An 18,590-nucleotide genomic window follows, 5' to 3' on the forward strand; every position below is an offset into this window, starting at 1 on the left:
TTTGATTCCATGAATTTAGATCAAATTTAGGATTCATTATTATTTTTTATTAGAGATATTAACAATTAAAATTGTTCATTAATGGATGTCAAAGAACAAATGGAACACATAAGTTGAACAAGAGGAAATAACATTTTTCCCTTTTTATGATTCATCATCCAAAGTTATTTTATGTATTGTGGATAATATATAGGGAAAATAGTCATGTTTAATCTAACTGTTAAATTAGGCTGGACTTATTGTGAATGCCAGCATATTAACGGGGGGACACAAGTGCACACACTTCATAAGCCAAGGAGATATATACCATCCCAAAACCATATGGCAATGGGAAGAAGGTCTCTAATAGCTTATAAAGCGTGCACACCATTTTTAATTTATCGATGTGGAATAACTCATCCCAACACTAACTAATTGCGTATTATCATAATATTAATTTTTTTAAAAAATAATCTTATACAACTCACAAAGTAAACTATCGGAAAATACACTAAAGGCATAAAAAGTTAATTTGGAGCAATTAAAAAATCAAAGAAAGTACTAGTATATGCTAATTGCTATGATTTTAATTTTGAAATAATTATTTTATTTGATTATCGATTTTTCCCATGGTATGCTAAGATCTCGTTTAGTTGACATCAAAAGCAAATCTCAACAAGAATTTCTTTTCAAAAGTTGCCCCCTGTTTCAATCCAATAATTTTTGCTATAGTCGAATGTAATTAATATAAATTAAAAAAAAATTAAAAATAAATCGCCCAGATCTAGGCGATTCATTTTTAATTTTATTATTATTTTTTTCATTTTTTTTTGAATAATTATTATTATTTTTAATTTTATTATTGTTATTATTATTATTATTATTATTACTGTTATTATTATTAATTTTATTTATATTCTTTTTGAAGAATATAAAAAACTTAATTATTGTTAATATTATTGTTATTGATATTATTATTATTATTATTATTATAAATAAGAAATTTGCAGGGAGTGGCAAAGTTATAATTTTTTAAAAATCAGGGGTAAATTCGTAATTTTATGAGGGAGGGGGTGACGATAAAATAAAAAGGGATGACAGTGTTTAATAACTCCCATATAAAAAAAAGGCAAATAATCAAAATGAGAAGAGTCAAACAAAAACAGCGAAAATATAGTAGTGGAAAAAGTATATCAATTTATAAAATATTTTCTTCATACCAAAATCTTATTGAATAGAGTGCATTACATTAAATTGTTTTCCATTGCAAAATGTATACTTGTACATTTTTATATTATCATTTTTTCTTTGCAAATTGACAATAAAATTTATGAAAAAAACTAGGAAATGAAAGAAGAGGAAGAAGGTAGAATGGAAACTATCTCTTTTTCCCTCAGACCTAAAACTATATCTACATTTTAGCATTAGTTAGTATACAGATTCTGTCTCATAAAATTTGCTATAAATTTCTCGAAAACTCTCAAATAGCAAAAAAATAAAATATTGCAAATTCTATGTAACGAAGAAATATCTAAGATTAGGGAGCGAATCTTGTCTACGTGACCAATGGTGGGTATTTATGGCTCTCTATACACCAATAGAGTATATATCTAATGATACAATTATGTTTAAAGATAGCATTCCTAAATCATATGGACTATGGTGGGTATTTGATTTATCTAAAGTTATATTTCTTTTCTCTATCTCTATGAGTTTGCTACTGTAGGGTTTGCAAATAAATCAATAAAAAGGGAGAAAGTGAGTATTATAATAGATTAATAGGATTTGTAAATGGGTTACGTCTTGAGTGAATATTGGTTTTAGTCTAAAACAGAGAAATAAAACTTAGGTTTTGGTGGGGTATTTGTGTTTAAAAGAGAGAACAGACTAAAATAAGATGTGTAGTAAAATCATGGGAAGAAGGGAGTAATAAGAATCATGCTGATCCGACCCTTTGGGTTATACTAAAATTCTTTCGCTCCTCAAACACTTCTGGTAAAAGCATATCAAATGCCTCAAGGAAGAAATCCCATTCTCTTTCTTCCATTTCACCAAAAGAAATTCCCTCAATATCATTCATCCTACCTGGTGTTGCAAAACTTATGCTCTTAACTAAGTTTGCTCCTTTACGATTTTCACTTGCCTTAATGCTGTTAGCTTTTGTTGTCTCCTGGACTACATCATGATTAACACATATAGCCATCGGCCTTAAGTTTTTAACTTCCATTTTGCAATGAGGTGTTTTGCTTAGACAAGTCGTATTTGGTTGGTTTAACATGTTGTCGTGTTCACACTCCTCGTCGAATTGAAACAAAGGGAACTCCTTCTCGTCTTCTGTTTGGGTATCGCCATAGTGAATATTGAATGTTAGCGCGGAGGCTACTGCGACCTTTGCTCTAGCACAAATAGTCTCTAACACACTCATAGTTTCCTCTCCACCAAGGCAATCCCGAGTCATCATTTCACCAATTTCACCAAGACAAAGTCCTACAGAGGCTGCCCTTTTAAGGAAAATTGTGCAAATCACAAAAACACGAATTGAAGCCTCACCAAGACTAGGAATTTGAGTTCGCAAAAGTTTTGCATCTTCAAAAGGGTTTAATTTTGATATGTAGTTCATTTCATCATCTGAGAAAGGAATTGATGATTGAGGCCAATGGAGCCACTCAAAATATGGGTCATCTAGCCACTCAGGTAAACAAAGTCCATGGTCAATAGGAATGAGTTTAGCAGCACCAAGAGAGTGCTTATCTCGTTCATACTTTCCAACAAGTATATTCCCAGAGTGTCGATCAATGTTAAGGACTCTTATATCGAATATTCCAATGCGATGTACAGACGAGACAGAAAAACCAGAAGGACTTAAGTCACCTGCATCAGAATCGTGTTCTACAAAACGCTGAAGAGAAGCAATCTTGTATCTCGAACATGAAGTTGGTGATGAATTATTGACATGAAAGTTAACATTCGAAAATTTTACAAGTGCCGTTGGAGAAACTCCAGCAAACCCATCATGATCAAGAATATAAGCAGCCAACTCCCTAATTCCAGTGTCGCCAACTCTAATTGAGCGTCTTAAGCCAGGTTGGCCAAGCATTCTCCCTGTGAACCCTTTTGGGTTGTTCAATGCTAAAGGTTCTTCGTCAATAGGTTTTGCTACTGCAATAGCTTCTCCATTACGGTTATTCAATAAGTACGCACCACCGAGCCCATTACAAATAGGCATCGGATGTACACCAGAAGCCAAAGCTATAGCAACTTCTACAACAAGTGCTCGCACTTTAAAGGCACCTTTACCCCCAATGAGTTCAACTTTCCGACTCTCATCAAAATCTTCTTCCGCCTTTTTAGTTAAAGTTAAGCAAGGAGTAGATATACTGCGATGAAAGCTAGTATTAGTAGTAAGTTCAGCTTGCCCAATGGAATGAAACACGTCATTTGAACTCTTTTCGCGTGCAAAAAAATCGAGGTGTGTAAACGTTAGAAGTCTACATCTTTGCGATCGAGCAGGAGGTTTAAATCTAGGATGTTGATCAATAACTAAAGCCATTTTGTAATCAATATGAAGTTAAGTTTATTTAAGAGTTAGTAATTTACATTCCCTTTTTAGTAGCCTTCTAAAAGTGGGGTTGAACATAGAATTAGCAATCTTTCTTTTCAATAAGTAACTTTCCCAAGAACAATAGCCATTAGATGCTCCTACACAACCCAAAAAATAAAAAAAAAATTCAACCCATGTAAACTATACATAAGTAATTAAAAACAAATGAAGAACAAAACTATTTCAACATATATAACAAACAAATCAACCTGTGTATTTGTCCCTCGCTCCTCTGTACTGTACATATCTCGTCAGAGCTTCTGCATGGTTTATCACGCATGTTAGTTATTAATCCAAGTTTTAATTATTTAACTTAGTCTAGACAAACTGAAAGAAATGAGCTATCTCTATAAAGGGTCGATTTTGTGTTTGGAAAAATAACAGATACGGACTCTATACATTATAATAATAATAATTATTATTATAAATAAAGATATGTCATATACTTCTTGATTGATAAAAGAATAATTATAAATTTCAAATATTTAAATGTCTATTTTGTTAACCAAAATTTTGGGATGTAAGGGTCTTTTCTTACTATGAGCCATAGGTAAATGCTTATTTTTCCTATAATTAGAAACGGCCCTGTTTAAACGAGAATGTATATCTTGATGATGCATAACTAACTTATTTGATAAAATCACGCAATATGTTGAATCAAAACTCACATACAATACTTGCAATGTAGCAAATGCCATATTCTAATCACAAAAAAGATTTCATATATCTGATAAATAAATACGAGAACAATAATATTGCATTATCATAATTTCATTAGGAAAAAATTCAAATATACTTATTTTCACTAACACAAAAACAAATTTAGTTATTCTTCAAACAACATAACAATCATAAGTAGTAACTTAATTGATACAACATTCATTACGCTGAATCAAATCTCACATACATCTCATACAAATGCAATTATTTATACGACATTTTAAGTACGACAAATCCAACAATATTATATTATCCTAATATCATTACGACAAACATTATATATATATATATATATATATATATATATATATATATATATATATAAACAATAGAAAAGGCTAGAAATTTGAAAACAAAAAAAAAAAAAAAAAAAAAAAAAAGTTACCCTGAACACTGGGAATGGCATTCAGGCAGACGAAAACAGGCCAAAGAGAGCGTGAGACAATGAAAAAAATGTAAAAAGGTTTAAATTAGTCTCCAGAGGATTTATACTCCTCTTGGAAAACTTGCATAAAAAAAATGCTCCCTTCCTCCTTTTCCTTTTTTTTTTTTCCAAAATAATTCAACTTAATCCTCCTACCCCACCCCTTATATTCTTCAAACTTCCCTAAATTATTTCTACTATTTTTGTCATTTTTAAAAATAGATGTTTTTATCTCCTTCCATATGAATTTTTATGAGTTGTTTTTCTATTTTAAGGTTATTTTTCTCATTTTTCTGTGCATAATTCACTATCACACAACAAAGCAATTTTACACATAATATATGAATTTAGGTGTGTAAATTTAGCATAAGAGTTGTGTTTTTAAGGAGAAAAGGGAAAAAAGTTTGTTATTGAGGAAGTGTTTATTTGTCCATTTGTTCATTTTCTAGGTTAAATAATTTTTGAGTCTTTATCATCAATTATAAGTCACGAGTTTGTATAAAAAGAAGACAATGGGTTTATTTTAATTTTTAATCGTTACTATTAGTTTCCCATAAATAAATCAAGTTGATGAAAAATACTTTTACATTTATTACCAAAAATAACTTACAATGAAAACAAAATATTTGTTGATTTATTGAATATTTATCTTTTTATCCTTATAGACTTTTGGTGGAAGATAACAATTATGATTGCGACACATGTTATTGAGATTAAGTGCTTTAATATATTAGGGTAATGATATTTACAACCCTTAAGGTTGTACATAAAAGTTAGTAAATTAAACTCCCTCCGTTTCTTTTTGTTCATCCCATTTACTTTTTGCGTAGTTTTCAATGTAAATTTTAAACCTCAATATCTCTAAATATACATAATAAAATATTATAAAAAATACATAATAAGAAAGTATACATCAAGACGAATCTAATGAAATCTCACATGGATATATTTTATCTTCTAAATATGCGTCAAAAATATTAATTAAATTTTTCTCCCCTTAAGGTGAAATATTCCAAATGGGAAAATATTAGAGAACGGAGGGAGTATTTATTATCAATAATTTTAGGTTTTCAAAAGAATCTAGTATAAAAAATTAAGAATAATTAATATTTTTTATAGTTATTTTAAATTACCAAGAAAGAATTAATGATAAAGTAACACAATATAATTAAATCTTATGTTTTCAAAGCAAAAACAATAATGAATTACATAATAATTATACAAAATTCTTTTTTATATATAGCTTTTAGGGCTGTATATATCTTTTTCATATAATAAATAATAATGTATAATTTGACAATATTGAATGATATTTCCTTTGCTCCATTAAGAATGCAATGCATACCCAAAAAAATTTTGGAAACTTAAATGTCGCATTTTCACTGGAACACGAGGAAGAGTTGAAAGAAAAAAAGTTAACTACAAAAATATTATTTTTCGTGGCAAATATTATTTGCTACTTAAAAAATAGAAAATGCAAATAATTTAACAAACCTTATCCTAATAAATATTGCACCAGTAACAAACTTTTATTCAATTTTCTACATAAGCATTGAATAAAATACAACGCAAAAAGCTGTAAAAGCAATGAAAAATTCTAAAACTGCTATTTTTGAGTTTGAAGTTATTATCAATCGTTATAAAAATTTTATTTATGATTTTATGTCTTATGTATTTTTTATTGTTTCTGACGACTGTAACAAAGTAGTATATATGTGTACTCACAGATCTCTTGATTTTGAATGTTGTATGATATAAATGAAAGGTTCTTCTTTCATTCAATCGATTATTTTAAATGAAATGAAAAGCAGTGTCTTCTTATCCAAAAAAAAATACAACAGTGTCAAAAGTAATAATGTTCTATTTTCCTTTTATTATCATCACTTTTCTTGGCTTTGTATTATTTCATGCTGCCAAGCTTTGAGTAACTAGCTTGCTAGTGAGACAGCAATGACTCTTTAGAAGCACCTACTTCCACTTGCTCCTATCGAAAATACTTTTATGAAACTGCCACTGCCACACCATTCTGGATTTTTTCCGATGCTAGCGCAGGCGCCTAACTCCCTTGATTTGAAGCTTTTAGAATTTCTTCATCGCGAGGATATGATCTTCCACTGCCACATACGAGATCTTTGATAGCGATCTTCAGTTCCTCGTCCTTCAATAGTGTCTCTAACGTAACATGGGAACCTAAAAGTGGGAATTTGAGCGCATTAGGATGATAGTAAATGGTCTTCGTGTATAAAATGGTGACAGAGTTCACAGTTGTAAACAGCAACTAAATGATACGCAACTAGGACACGGTTTTGGTATCGAGATGTATCAAACAGTGAGGCTCAGCTAATTACAAAGGAGAACAAAAATGTTCAAAAAAAAAAAAAAAAAAAACATGTAGCGCAAGGGTAAATTTGATCTAGGAGGGTCATAGCTATCTTAGTTTGGTAATCTACAATTTAGCCCTTTTTGCTTTTTTCTTTCACCTTTAAGATTATTTATGGTAATATAATGAATTTTTCCCATCACCTTTCTCGGTCCTCAAGAATCTAAAAGAGTGTAGTTTCGCCCCAACTAGTGTCCTTACCCATATCAGTGCCAAAGATATGACATGGGACAATAAATCGGTTTTTTAGCTAGAGCATAAAAGCATACTCTTTCTCTGGTCCCCAAGAATCTAAAAGAACGTAGTTTCGCCCCAACTAGTGTCCTTACCCATGTCAGTGTCAAGGATATGACATGGGACAATAAATTGCTTTTCTAGCTAGAGCATAAAAGCATACTCTTCTGTCCCATTGAAATTATTACATTTCTCTTTAAAAGCTCTACTGCGGAAAAGCTAATATAGCAACTTCAGTGGGACAAGGGAGTAATTATATTGTCCACAAGTGAAAGGACAAGACTGTTCTTACATCCGGGAATTTTTTTTTTTTTTTCATTGCTCTGGTTGATGTAAAACCTACAATCTTAACTCTTGCAAACTCCATAAGATGGCAGGAAGGAAGAAAATAATGAGAAATAAAACATACGGAATCTCCAGTAATGTTTCGGATTTGTGGGATCATTGATTGTCTCTTCATTTGCAGGGCGTGTTGTGTACTCATTCTTCAAGGCCAACAAGTCCTGAACAACCATAGGATGACATGTTTCTCAAGTCAATCGATGTCTCTCGACCTAGCCACTGACAATATTACTGCAGAAAACGAGAAATATATGTACCTGGAGAGGGAAAATAGCCCACATAGAAGGGGCTTCGACATGCTGACGTATGATAAAATAAGCGATCTCTGGTACACATTTACTGGGTGGAAGCTTATTTGATCCCACAACGGTCTTGAAAAAATGGCGTCTTCTCTCTTCATCTTCTTCCCACCAAGCACGCATAGTAGAGCAGTCATGGCATGACGGAGCACATACCTGAGACAATTTATACATTTTTCTTTGGTTACAATACAGCTTAGAATCACTGAATCACATTTGCTTTACTTCCTAGTCTCCTAAGTCCTATTCTAATTATTGATAGCTGGGAACCAACCAAACATTCCTTCTATATAAACAACAGATAAACAAACATAAAAACCCGAAAGCCACCGAGAAGACTATAGAGAAAAGGAAAGTTTCGGAACTATCAGATTGATATCAAGAAAATTGGGGGTTCGCACTAGGGGTGTTCAACAGACCGGACCCCAATTTTGAGCCCTTATACGGCCGGTTTTTATAAGGACTTTGTAAGGGCCGGATTAATATGGGCCGGGCAGAAAACAACTCTACTAAAATCAAATGGAGCAGGCTATAAAAGGGCCGAAAACGGGCCTTTATAAATAGGAAAAACGAGCTCTACTACAATTATTATAAATGAAAATACCAATGGGAATTAATAACATTTCTACAATTTAATTATTATAAAAAATAATTTAATTAATTATAAATTGATCAATGGGGATAATAATAATTTCTATTTATGAGAACAGGCCGGACCGACCTTTTCAAGCCCGGCTCATATAAAATTTTAAAGGCCTTTGTCCGGCCCGACCCATATTTACTTAGACCCAACCCGGCCCATGTCCAGCCCATTGAACACCCCTAGTTTGCACCATGCCATGTATAGAAGTTCTGGTGACATGTTGGAACAATGACCACTACGAACAACTCCAATATGTCAGTCAGACGTGTGTGTTACAGTTCTTCGTTTCCCCTTTTTCAATCACTTTTCTTTTGATCACAACATTGAATGATATTACACATCATGTGAATATTTCGATTGACATGAGATATCTGCATTCACAGAAGTTACTTAACGATGAATTTGATTTGACTTACAGTCATATAGCCATATTGAGAAGGAATACCAAACTCCAAACCAGGCTCATTTGGCATACGTTGAATCCGTAAGCCTATTAATCCAAGCTCTTGCATAACCTGCGACAATCACACTCAAGTCAAACAGAAGCTACTCTACAACCACAGAGAAGCAAATGATAAGATCGTCGACAAGCCACTTACAGGATGAACACAAGAAGGAATTAACCCTAAATCCTCACCACATGCCAGCATATCTGATGAGTTCAAGAGGACTGGCAGTGTCTTCAAAGCGTTTTGGCGCCAAAGATTTTCTTGCCGGTGGAAATAATAATCATAATACAATCTTCTCAGAACATTTTTACTGTAACAACGAGGAATCAGTCAGAATTTCTTTGTGTTTGTCAACTTATCGTCATATTATAGTAGTATCAGTTTAGGAAAATGATACCCAAGTTGGTATTGCAGAACTATTTCAACCATTGAGTCCCAACTTTCAGTTCAACAGTCACTGTCTCCTAGAAGATTTTACTTCTATTTGCCTTACTTTTGCGTGATTTACTCATCAAAACATCCATGTACGCCACATCCGTCTCTTAGTTCCCATGATATTTAATTCGTTATTAATATAATCATGATTTCAATTTAAAATTTATCAAGATTTAGTTAAAAAGCTTAGTTGAGTTATTTGACCTTTAAAAGGAAAAGAAAACTTCATGTTTTAATTAAAGCATTCTTTTTCTTTTTCTTATCAATGAATAGATCTCTTTACTTGTATGACTTAGATGTCTCGTATTTCTCGAAAAAGGGATTCGATTGATGGGATTTGGTATGATACTATGAGATCGATGAGATCAGGTACCTGTGATCATCAAGATCTCTGAAACTTGTAGTATCCTCAAGATTGAAACGAGGATAAAATTTGCTAGCATCTTCCGGATCTCTGATCAGAACTATATTCTGAAATATCAGTTTGAAAAACGAAAATTTTAGAATCGCTAAGAGGAAGGCACACAATGCAAAGACTTAATTTCCCGTCATATATGTACCCGTAGAAGATCAAACAGATTGAGCCTGAGGGCTGCTTCACTTCCCAACAACAACGATTTTTCTGTGCATTCCTTGAGCTTGGAAGCTATCTTCTTCTCAGTGTTGCAATCTTCCCTAAACTGAAAGAATTTCATATCAAAAGGCACATAAGTTTTGGACCAATTTACACTAGGACTAGTGACTATACAACCCCGGAACGCAAAATCTATAAAGAAAAATTAATTATTAGATGCAACATTTTCTAACGTTCCGCATCATAGCATGTTAAATCTATGTGACATAGCGAATTAATGCCAATCCTGATACTTGGATGAGTGAGAATTCTTTGAAAAAACGGACTTTTAATCCACTACTATCTATGGTGCTACCTTTGGCGTGTGGAGAGCCGGAAAATTAGGAAAACTAACACTGAAATGAAGGTGACTAGAATACCTCATAATGGCCTTTCTGATGCTCATGCAGAAAAAGAGCTGCGATAACCGTCCAAGAAGAACCAAATTTTTCCTAAGGAAAGAAATTCATAATAAGAATCGAAAATTAAGAGTTCTACTTTCAACAAGTTACGGATAAACTGTTTCCAAGTTGATAATCCAAAAAACGAATCAGTTGCTAATTGCGTAATAGAGGCAAGAAGAGAAAAAAAATTACGAATTTACCTGCAAAAACTCTTGTCGAATGAATGGACGACTCAACCGGTCAAAATCTTTGATTCCCTCTTTTTCAAGCTCTTCCTGTAAGCAAGCATCATTGGCTCATTAGCACGCCCCAATAATACCGCAACATGTAAATGATGGCATCTTCTATTCGAAGAGGCATAGTAAATAGGAGTATGACTACTGCTCTTAGCAAAGCCCACATTAGATAGGAATTTGAGTATTAGACTACGACGACAAAAGTGCACAACTGCATGAAAAGGACCGTAAAACACCATCGTTTGTCTTCTTTGAAGAGTGTACACTACAACATAATTCGCTTTTAGTGGGATATATTTAGCAACATTTAATTTAAATGTCACTACTTCAAATTTTTAAATGTATATATATTGGATTTAGTGACATTTATTAAACCCTTTAGCAGCATAATAAAAAATCATACTAAAAATTTTCGCGACATATGATCTAGTGACGTCATTATACACTATAGTAACAATTACATGTCACTAAAGGCCAAATATAGTGTCACTAAATCACTTTATAGTGAAACTTAAAATAAAAACCAACAATTATTACACTAAAAATATAAATTCGTGACATTTTTTTAAATACCACTAAATAGTATCTCACGAAAATTTAATTTTGTTATAGTGGTAAAGGGTATTTCAGCAGATACCTGGCTTAAAGGAATTGATGGTCTGAATTTTCCAACTAGACCAGTCATAGCATGATCCGGGAGTTCCCAAATTCTAAAGAACCCCAATATATGATCTATTCTATAAGCAGTAAAGTACTTCGCCATCTGATAAGAAAAAAGAGTTAAAAGAAAGTTAAAACAAGTATACAACTAAAGACATGCACACATTTTGAGAGCTAAGTAATAAGCTGAAAGTTGCCTCCGAACCTGAGTTAAACGAGCACGCCACCATCCATAGTTGTCTTTCGACATTTCCTCCCAATTGTAAGTTGGAAAACCCCAATTTTGCCCATTTTTATCAAAGTAATCCGGTGGTGCTCCAGTTGATGTGTTCATCCTAAACAAGCTCGGATAGACCCATGTATCAACACTATTCCTGTCTACACCAATCGGGAGGTCTCCTTTTAGCACTACTCCTTTTCTCCTTGCATATTCAGCAGCCTCCGATAGCTAAAACAACAACCCCCTCTCATGAGAAAGCTTCAAGCTAATGCCTAATGATATACAGCTCGTCTTGTATGAGACCGTCTCACCAAAAGACGAGCTCATATAATTAGCACAATTATGTAATTGATCACTTTAAAATTATAAGTGGGCCAGTTCAATAGAGATGGTCTCACGATGGACCGTCTCATTTAAGCATTTGTGAATGATATAATCTTCAAACAAAATTTATTCTACTCACTTGTATATGCAAATGGTATTGAATGTAATAGTGAAAACAAATGATGTCGTATTGGGGACTGTCTTCGGAGATAAGTTTCTCAAGCTGCAGAAGCAGAAAATATTTGTCAAGGTTTTGCTAATGATAAGAATGTAGCTTCAATGAAAAGTACTACAAGACTGTTTTTATTTTAACACAAGAGAAAGTGAAACAACGAATCAGAACGTATTAGTTTGTTTACCTTCTCGTTTGAAAACTGCGAAAAGCGACCCCACTGACTATGATCTGAGGTTTCGAAGAAATCCCGTAGAAAACAGAAGGCAGCATAAGGTTTCAGCCACTCCTTTTTATCAAAAACAAAGAGTTAGATTGCAGGACTGTAATTTATGTAATTCATATCATTGACTATCTCAAGGGTGCTTAGGAGAACCTCGTTTTCAGAGAAGAACTTCTGGAAAGAACTAGACTTGAGTATCTGGTCCTTTTCTAGGGAGAAAATTTTCTTGGCAATGGAAAGCTTGGTGGCCATAGTGGCTTCATAATCAACATCCTGCAGTGTCAATGAAAAGAGCAGCTATTATGCACTTTTTCTATGATCAACATCCTGTTGTATGAAACACAGTGGCGGATGATTACCAAGGTGGGAGGGAGCGTCACCTCCCAGCAGGGCCGTCCCGTTCACTTTTGGGCCCCAGAGCAAAAGATAAAAAGCGCTCCTAAAAACTTAAGGCGTAACGAATAATATAATACATCTTTTGTTTTTTATTGTTGATATTTAAACTACTTTATTAAAAAAAACACTAAGAAATCATATTATTTAGCTAAAAATGTAAATTATATATAAATTTAATTCAAATTAAAATCACTTATATACATAAAAATAAGATTTTTGGGCCCTAAAAAATTTGAGGCCCTGGGCGGTGGCCCGCTTTGCCCTTGCTAATTGACGGCTCTGCCTCCCGCACTCTTTTTTATCTAAAATAATTAATATATGTACAATTATGCTTTTAAAATCATATACTAATAGTTAATTTTAGTGGTAAAGTTAATTTTTTATAAAATAGAAGCCAAGAGTTTAAAATTTTTCCTCCTCATTTTTTAACCCAAGTTTAGTGTTCAAACTTTAGCCTCGTTAAATTTTCTTTCAAGTTTCGCCACTGAGGATATATATAGGGTATGTTTTAAACTTAAAAGAACTGATGTTAGCTAATGCCTAATAAAAGAGTACCTTCAAATCAAGTCGTTCTTTTGCTTTCAGAATCTCTTGCTGCAGGAAAAAAAACAATGTAACTATGAGGAAAACTATCCGATAACATAATCTGAAATTGATCAATAGTATTTGATGTTGAATTCATCATAAAAACATGTATCTCGCGCATATATTACCTTAATTTCATTGGGAATACTATCAGAAAGTGCTTGAATTCTCAGATACAAGGGATGCAATGCAAATACAGACAGAGAGCTGCAAATCAATGGAGAAAAGAGTCATTTTTATACCGACTTAATAGACGCATCACGCAAGCAATGTGTGCAACTAAAGTTTTGTTTCCTAATTCCTTTAACAAGTATATACAGAATCAAAAACCCAATAAAAATACTAACAGCACAACGAGAAGCATACTTAATTCTCAAACCCAGCCCAATATAGATCCAATCATAGTCAAAAATGCGGTGACGGTCACAGTTGCAGTAACGGGGATGATGCGGTTTTTGTACCGCCAAATATCGGCCTAAACCCTTAAATAGCGCTTGGAATGGCCTAAAACACGAGGTTTTTACACCTTTACAATGCGGAAAATATGGTTCGGTAAATATGAAAACGTTTACGATACTTTATGGCCTTATTTTTGCACTATGGATCCAATACAAACAAGGTATTTACTTCAAAAAAATATTAAAGCATGAAAATTAAAGCCATAATGAATCTCTCATAATGCAATTCTAGATTCCTTAATAAGTTTTCTCATGTTCAATAATATCTACAGGATACAGGCATAGAAGACAAGACCTTGACGAGTAGGTTCAGGAGCTCGGGATTTCAAGACTAACCTGTAGGGATATGAATCCCACCACATTCCATGTACTGAGGTGTCATTGATTGGTAAAAGTTGAACAAGATGAAAGCCTGAAGAAATAGCCCAGTCAACAAGCAACTTAAGGTCAAGAAACTCCCCGACTCCAACATCCTCTTCTGATCGAACTGAGAACATAGGGATTGCCATGCCAGCACCCCGCCATGGCATTTCCTGACATTACGATCCATCACGAATATATAAATTATCTCTAAATTTAAATGACATCCAAAAGATTCAAGGGTTTCAGTTAAAGTGCTTACTCTCATCATCCCATCTGAGAGAAAGATGTATCTAGCTTGCCTACTCAGTGTTTCCACTGAAATCTCTCGGTTTGCCCCTATCTCAACAGAAAATTTTCCGGACTTATCGACTTTCCCATATCTGTATGTGAGATAATTGTTAAGGAACTCAACAAACATTACATTTTCCGTTAGAATCCCATTACGTAATTTCTACATAAAAAAGGATATTTTATAGGAAAATCTTCTTTTCCCATCACACAGTCCGCCTGCCAAATCGAGTCCCCAGCATAACTGAGCTTAAGACCACTTTCAGCCTTCCACTGGCCCAGCTTTTGAGGACTACCTATCACACAAACCTGTAAAGATAATCAAAATTCAATCTTATTACAACTCGAGACAAAAAAAAGGTTAATATGGTGCAAACGTAAAAGAACTATCGACTACAACGGAGTTGGAGGACGTACTGATGTCCCGTCATCTATGTTAGGACAGCAAATTTGGAAATGTACTAGAACTGAATCTGTTCAAGACAATCAAACGTTGGAATCAATATCTTCATCACAAATGAGAGGCATCATCATCGTACCCGGTGTATCCCGCCTATAGAAAACTATGATCAGGATCTTGGGAGGTAAGAAAGGCGGCAAGCCGGCAACCCATACCCGTAAAGGAGGATGCGGCCAAAGAGCCCCTCAGCTCTAGAGATATCCTCGGAAATGAAAGGCGAACAAATGAAAAAGAACATGAAAAAAAGAAAGAGTTGATAATAGTAAACAAAAAAAATCCACAAGCAAGCAATACCTTCAAGACCTAATTTATTCTGCAGGACACCAAGGGGTCTCTCAATTGGCAAGCTTGAACTCTTACGAAAAATGACATTTTTGAATGCACTTGTGAAAGGTAGAGCATCTGAACCCGTCTGGAGACCAAGAACAATTTTATATTACTCTAAGAGAGAAAGAAATCTTAAAAACCATTTCATTCTTTCTTCATGGATCTTTAAATGTTGTCAACATTATCAACAAAGACTCCATTACCGTTCAAACAAGAGTTGAAGGCAATATTTATGATTCTCAATTGACTTAACATTGCATATCACCTATCTGTCCATTATAAGCTTTCATTCTAAAGCCCTCCCAACCCCATCAAGCCAAAAGGTATGAGCACAAAAATCATGACTGAGGCATTTGGTGATCCATTGAAACAGTAATTTTCCGAAGTTGCCTACTTGTATACAAGTCTAATCTCAAATGATTATGTGATTATCATATGCTTATAGCTTGAGGGAAAGAAAAGTACCAGCAATAATCTATACATAGCTACAGTAGAAATGATCATATGACCCAATATAATCAACATTCAACAACATTACATTATCAATGCCAATAAATTGACTCCCACCTAGGCAGCATAGCTCAAAAACACGGTTTAGATAGTCGGTAAACGTGTACGAGGTCAATTTGGCCTATATTTGGTCGCAGTAAACTCAAAAACCTTTCAGATACAGTCTCAATACTGTGATGTGGCCTATATTTTGGTCGCGGAAACTCAAAAAACCTTTACAATACAGTCGCAATACGGTGATGCGGCCTTTCAGAAGCATTGAAAAACAAGTAACCAAGAACTATATACCTGCCAGAGATCATGAAATTCCACAATTTCTCCATCTTGAATACAACCAGACAATAAAAGCTTCCTCTTTTTCCCCATTTCTTCCCTCAAGATATTCTTATCTTCATCCACCACATAGTAACTGTATTCACATTCAAACCCACTTGGAACTTCAATGCTCCCATGCCATGTGAGTTCACTACTTTCATGCACAGGGCTCAATAATAGACCCCTTCTCACATTCCATGAACCAAGCAATGGTATTGACCCACAAACAAGAAGATTCTGACCCCATTGAGTATAATATGGTATTCTGAAACTAACACTCACTGATTTGATTGTATTCTCACTTGAAAACAATCCCAAATTCAACATTTTCTCCACAAATGAGTGAACTTCCTATTCAATTACCACAATCTTGCATAGAACAAACAAAAACTGTTAACATTTTTAAGCAATTTACAAATAAAGATAAATGAAATTTGTTAAATTGAACTCAGATTCAGATCCTGAAAATGACCAAAAATAGCCAGAATTCAGGTATATATTCAAATCTTGAAACATCATTCAATCAAATGGTAATAAGAACAAACCCATTTTAGCAATTTCGGTTATTCTCAACAGTAATTGGTGCAATAAGTGTTGACTTTTACACAAATATGGAAAAACCCAACAAATCCCAATAATCAGAATCACAAAAAGTGATGAATATTCATTAATTGGCACAAAAAAGGTGAAGAACAACAATATAAAAATACAACCATACACTAAAATAACATATAATCCTATATCACAGACAAAAGAAAAGCAATTTACATGATCACCTTTACTTGGATGAATGGATCAGAGACCTTAGTAAATGTGTAACAAATTAAAAAAAAAAAAAAAAAATTCTACAATGGATGAATGAAAAAACAGCTATAAGGGAAAATATGGAATTAATGAAAGATTCTTTTTCTCAATTTTATATATTTTTTCTTGGTGCGATGTGTAAAGATATCATATTTTAAAAAGCTGAAAACTTCCAAATTATGAGGGGTGAAGAAATTCACTAGTGTTCTTCTAGAAAATTGTAAAACTCTATGTGACTTTACTATAAAATATCCTGTGCGGTGGAGCTATCAAATTTGTGAATGGTGAGAGCATATAATTCCAAAATTTATGAGAATCATAAATTATAAATTAATTCACATATACATGAAAATGATGATTTTGATGTTTGTGAAGGATGATTTTATCATACTCTCTCCTATTCAGCTGCTTATGTGTTCCATTTCATTCGGCTTATGTGTTTCATTTCATTCAGCTTATGTGTCCCATTTTTTTTTATGGTCAAGTCACCTTAATTGTTTCAATTCTATTTTTGTTATGGGTTTTTGACTTTTATGTCCTTAGTAACTTTATCCTATTTTCAATTATACCATCCATTACCCATACTAATTTTCCTTCCTTACATTAAAAAACCCATAATACCACTCTCTATCTACCCTTAGGGTCCCACTTTTGACTCTCCTTAAAATCCGTGAAAAGTCAAATGAGATTTCTAAGGTGAATAGGAGGGAGTATTAATTTATCTTTTTTGATTTTATCTATTTTATTATTATTATTATTATTTTTGTCTTTTGTGATGATTTACAGATAATAGTTATTGATTAGGAATTATTATTTTAATCTTTGCAGAAGAATCAGAATACGGACTTTTGAAATAAACAATGATTTTGAATTCTAGTAATATGAAATAGGTTGGTCGATTTAAAATTGAATTCGATTTTGCATTTATCTAACAACTAAAATTGCCACTAAAATTGCACCTCATATATTATGTTTTTGTACGAGTTATACGTAGTCTTTTGCCTTTTATAATTGCCATTTACTTCTCTAGTTTAATATTAGCCTCCTCGCTAGTTTCTACAACTAGCACAATATCATTAGTCAATCCCTATTGTAAAGCCACTCTTACTGAAAAAGATTTTGTAATCTCAATATGTATCTGTATGTTAGTTGATGTTCCATCATACATGTCTCGTATTTCTTCAATATGGCTCCGTGAAAGCTTATACATAATGATTCGAAAAGCCCATCCATAATGATTGCAAAAAGGAAAGAGTTTAGTGTCGATCCCTAGTGTAAACCTACTTCCATATGTCTCGTTTTGTGTGTTAGTTGTTTTATTAATTGAAGAATTGAAGCTTTTCTTAAGGCTTTAATGGAGATTTGCAAGAATGAAGATTTTAGAATTGAAAAAGAAATATGAGGCTTTGAGAGAGATTACACCAATCACCTCACACGCTTTAAAGACTCTTCTAATAAAAAAATATCAAGTTGAAATATCATAAATGTTTCATCGAAATGAAAGGTGTCCTAAATTTTATTTGGAAGAAACATCGTCCAATACAATGTCCTCAATCCATCTAGGACCATCATCTAACCACACTTCAATATACAAAAATATACGAAAATCAAACGATATAATTTGTGCTTTAGGTACCAATGACACTAATTGATCAATTCTTCTCTTCCCTTTAATCACCTTATCATAATCCCTTGCTGCATATTAATTTTTATTTTATTATTTAAT

At 33.2% G+C, this 18,590-nt stretch overlaps 2 protein-coding genes across 2 annotated transcripts; both read right to left on the minus strand.

Moving 5' to 3' along the window:
• Nucleotides 1–1,218: 1,218 nt before the first annotated feature.
• LOC130828030 (phosphatidylinositol 4-kinase gamma 8-like) lies at nucleotides 1,219–4,847 on the minus strand. Its single transcript, XM_057693864.1, has 3 exons — nucleotides 4,686–4,847; nucleotides 3,790–3,840; nucleotides 1,219–3,678 (listed from the first exon to the last, which is right to left on the minus strand). The coding sequence occupies exon 3, from the start codon at nucleotides 3,527–3,529 to the stop codon at nucleotides 1,916–1,918; it is 1,614 nt and encodes a 537-aa protein (XP_057549847.1). The 5' UTR covers nucleotides 3,530–3,678; nucleotides 3,790–3,840; nucleotides 4,686–4,847; the 3' UTR covers nucleotides 1,219–1,915.
• Nucleotides 4,848–6,456: 1,609 nt separating this feature from the next.
• On the minus strand, nucleotides 6,457–17,150 carry LOC130828046 (4-alpha-glucanotransferase DPE2). The gene is made up of 23 exons (XM_057693865.1): nucleotides 16,837–17,150; nucleotides 16,034–16,429; nucleotides 15,203–15,320; nucleotides 14,866–14,921; nucleotides 14,627–14,757; nucleotides 14,420–14,543; nucleotides 14,134–14,330; nucleotides 13,468–13,546; nucleotides 13,310–13,348; nucleotides 12,512–12,631; nucleotides 12,323–12,424; nucleotides 12,103–12,186; nucleotides 11,625–11,867; nucleotides 11,397–11,522; nucleotides 10,724–10,798; nucleotides 10,500–10,571; nucleotides 10,067–10,186; nucleotides 9,880–9,977; nucleotides 9,222–9,381; nucleotides 9,039–9,137; nucleotides 7,938–8,135; nucleotides 7,748–7,841; nucleotides 6,457–6,914 (listed from the first exon to the last, which is right to left on the minus strand). Exons 2-23 carry the CDS (start codon nucleotides 16,385–16,387, stop codon nucleotides 6,781–6,783), a joined length of 2,823 nt encoding a protein of 940 aa, XP_057549848.1. The 5' UTR covers nucleotides 16,388–16,429; nucleotides 16,837–17,150; the 3' UTR covers nucleotides 6,457–6,780.
• Between the last annotated feature and the right edge of the window lie 1,440 nt (nucleotides 17,151–18,590).

Source organism: Amaranthus tricolor, chromosome 1 (genome assembly GCF_026212465.1).
Source record: "Amaranthus tricolor cultivar Red isolate AtriRed21 chromosome 1, ASM2621246v1, whole genome shotgun sequence".
NCBI lineage: Eukaryota > Viridiplantae > Streptophyta > Magnoliopsida > Caryophyllales > Amaranthaceae > Amaranthus > Amaranthus tricolor.

Coding starts and splice junctions, on each gene's coding strand:
- LOC130828030 (XM_057693864.1), bottom strand. CDS start 3,529: ATGGCTTTAGTTATTGATCAACATCCTAGATTTAAACCTCCTGCTCGA.
- LOC130828046 (XM_057693865.1), bottom strand. CDS start 16,387: ATGTTGAATTTGGGATTGTTTTCAAGTGAGAATACAATCAAATCAGTG. Junction 12,632..13,309: donor AAGAACGACTTGATTTGAAG/GTACTCTTTTAT, acceptor TTGACACTGCAG/GATGTTGATTATGAAGCCAC. Junction 7,842..7,937: donor GGGCTATTTTCCCTCTCCAG/GTACATATATTT, acceptor ATGGTTGTTCAG/GACTTGTTGGCCTTGAAGAA.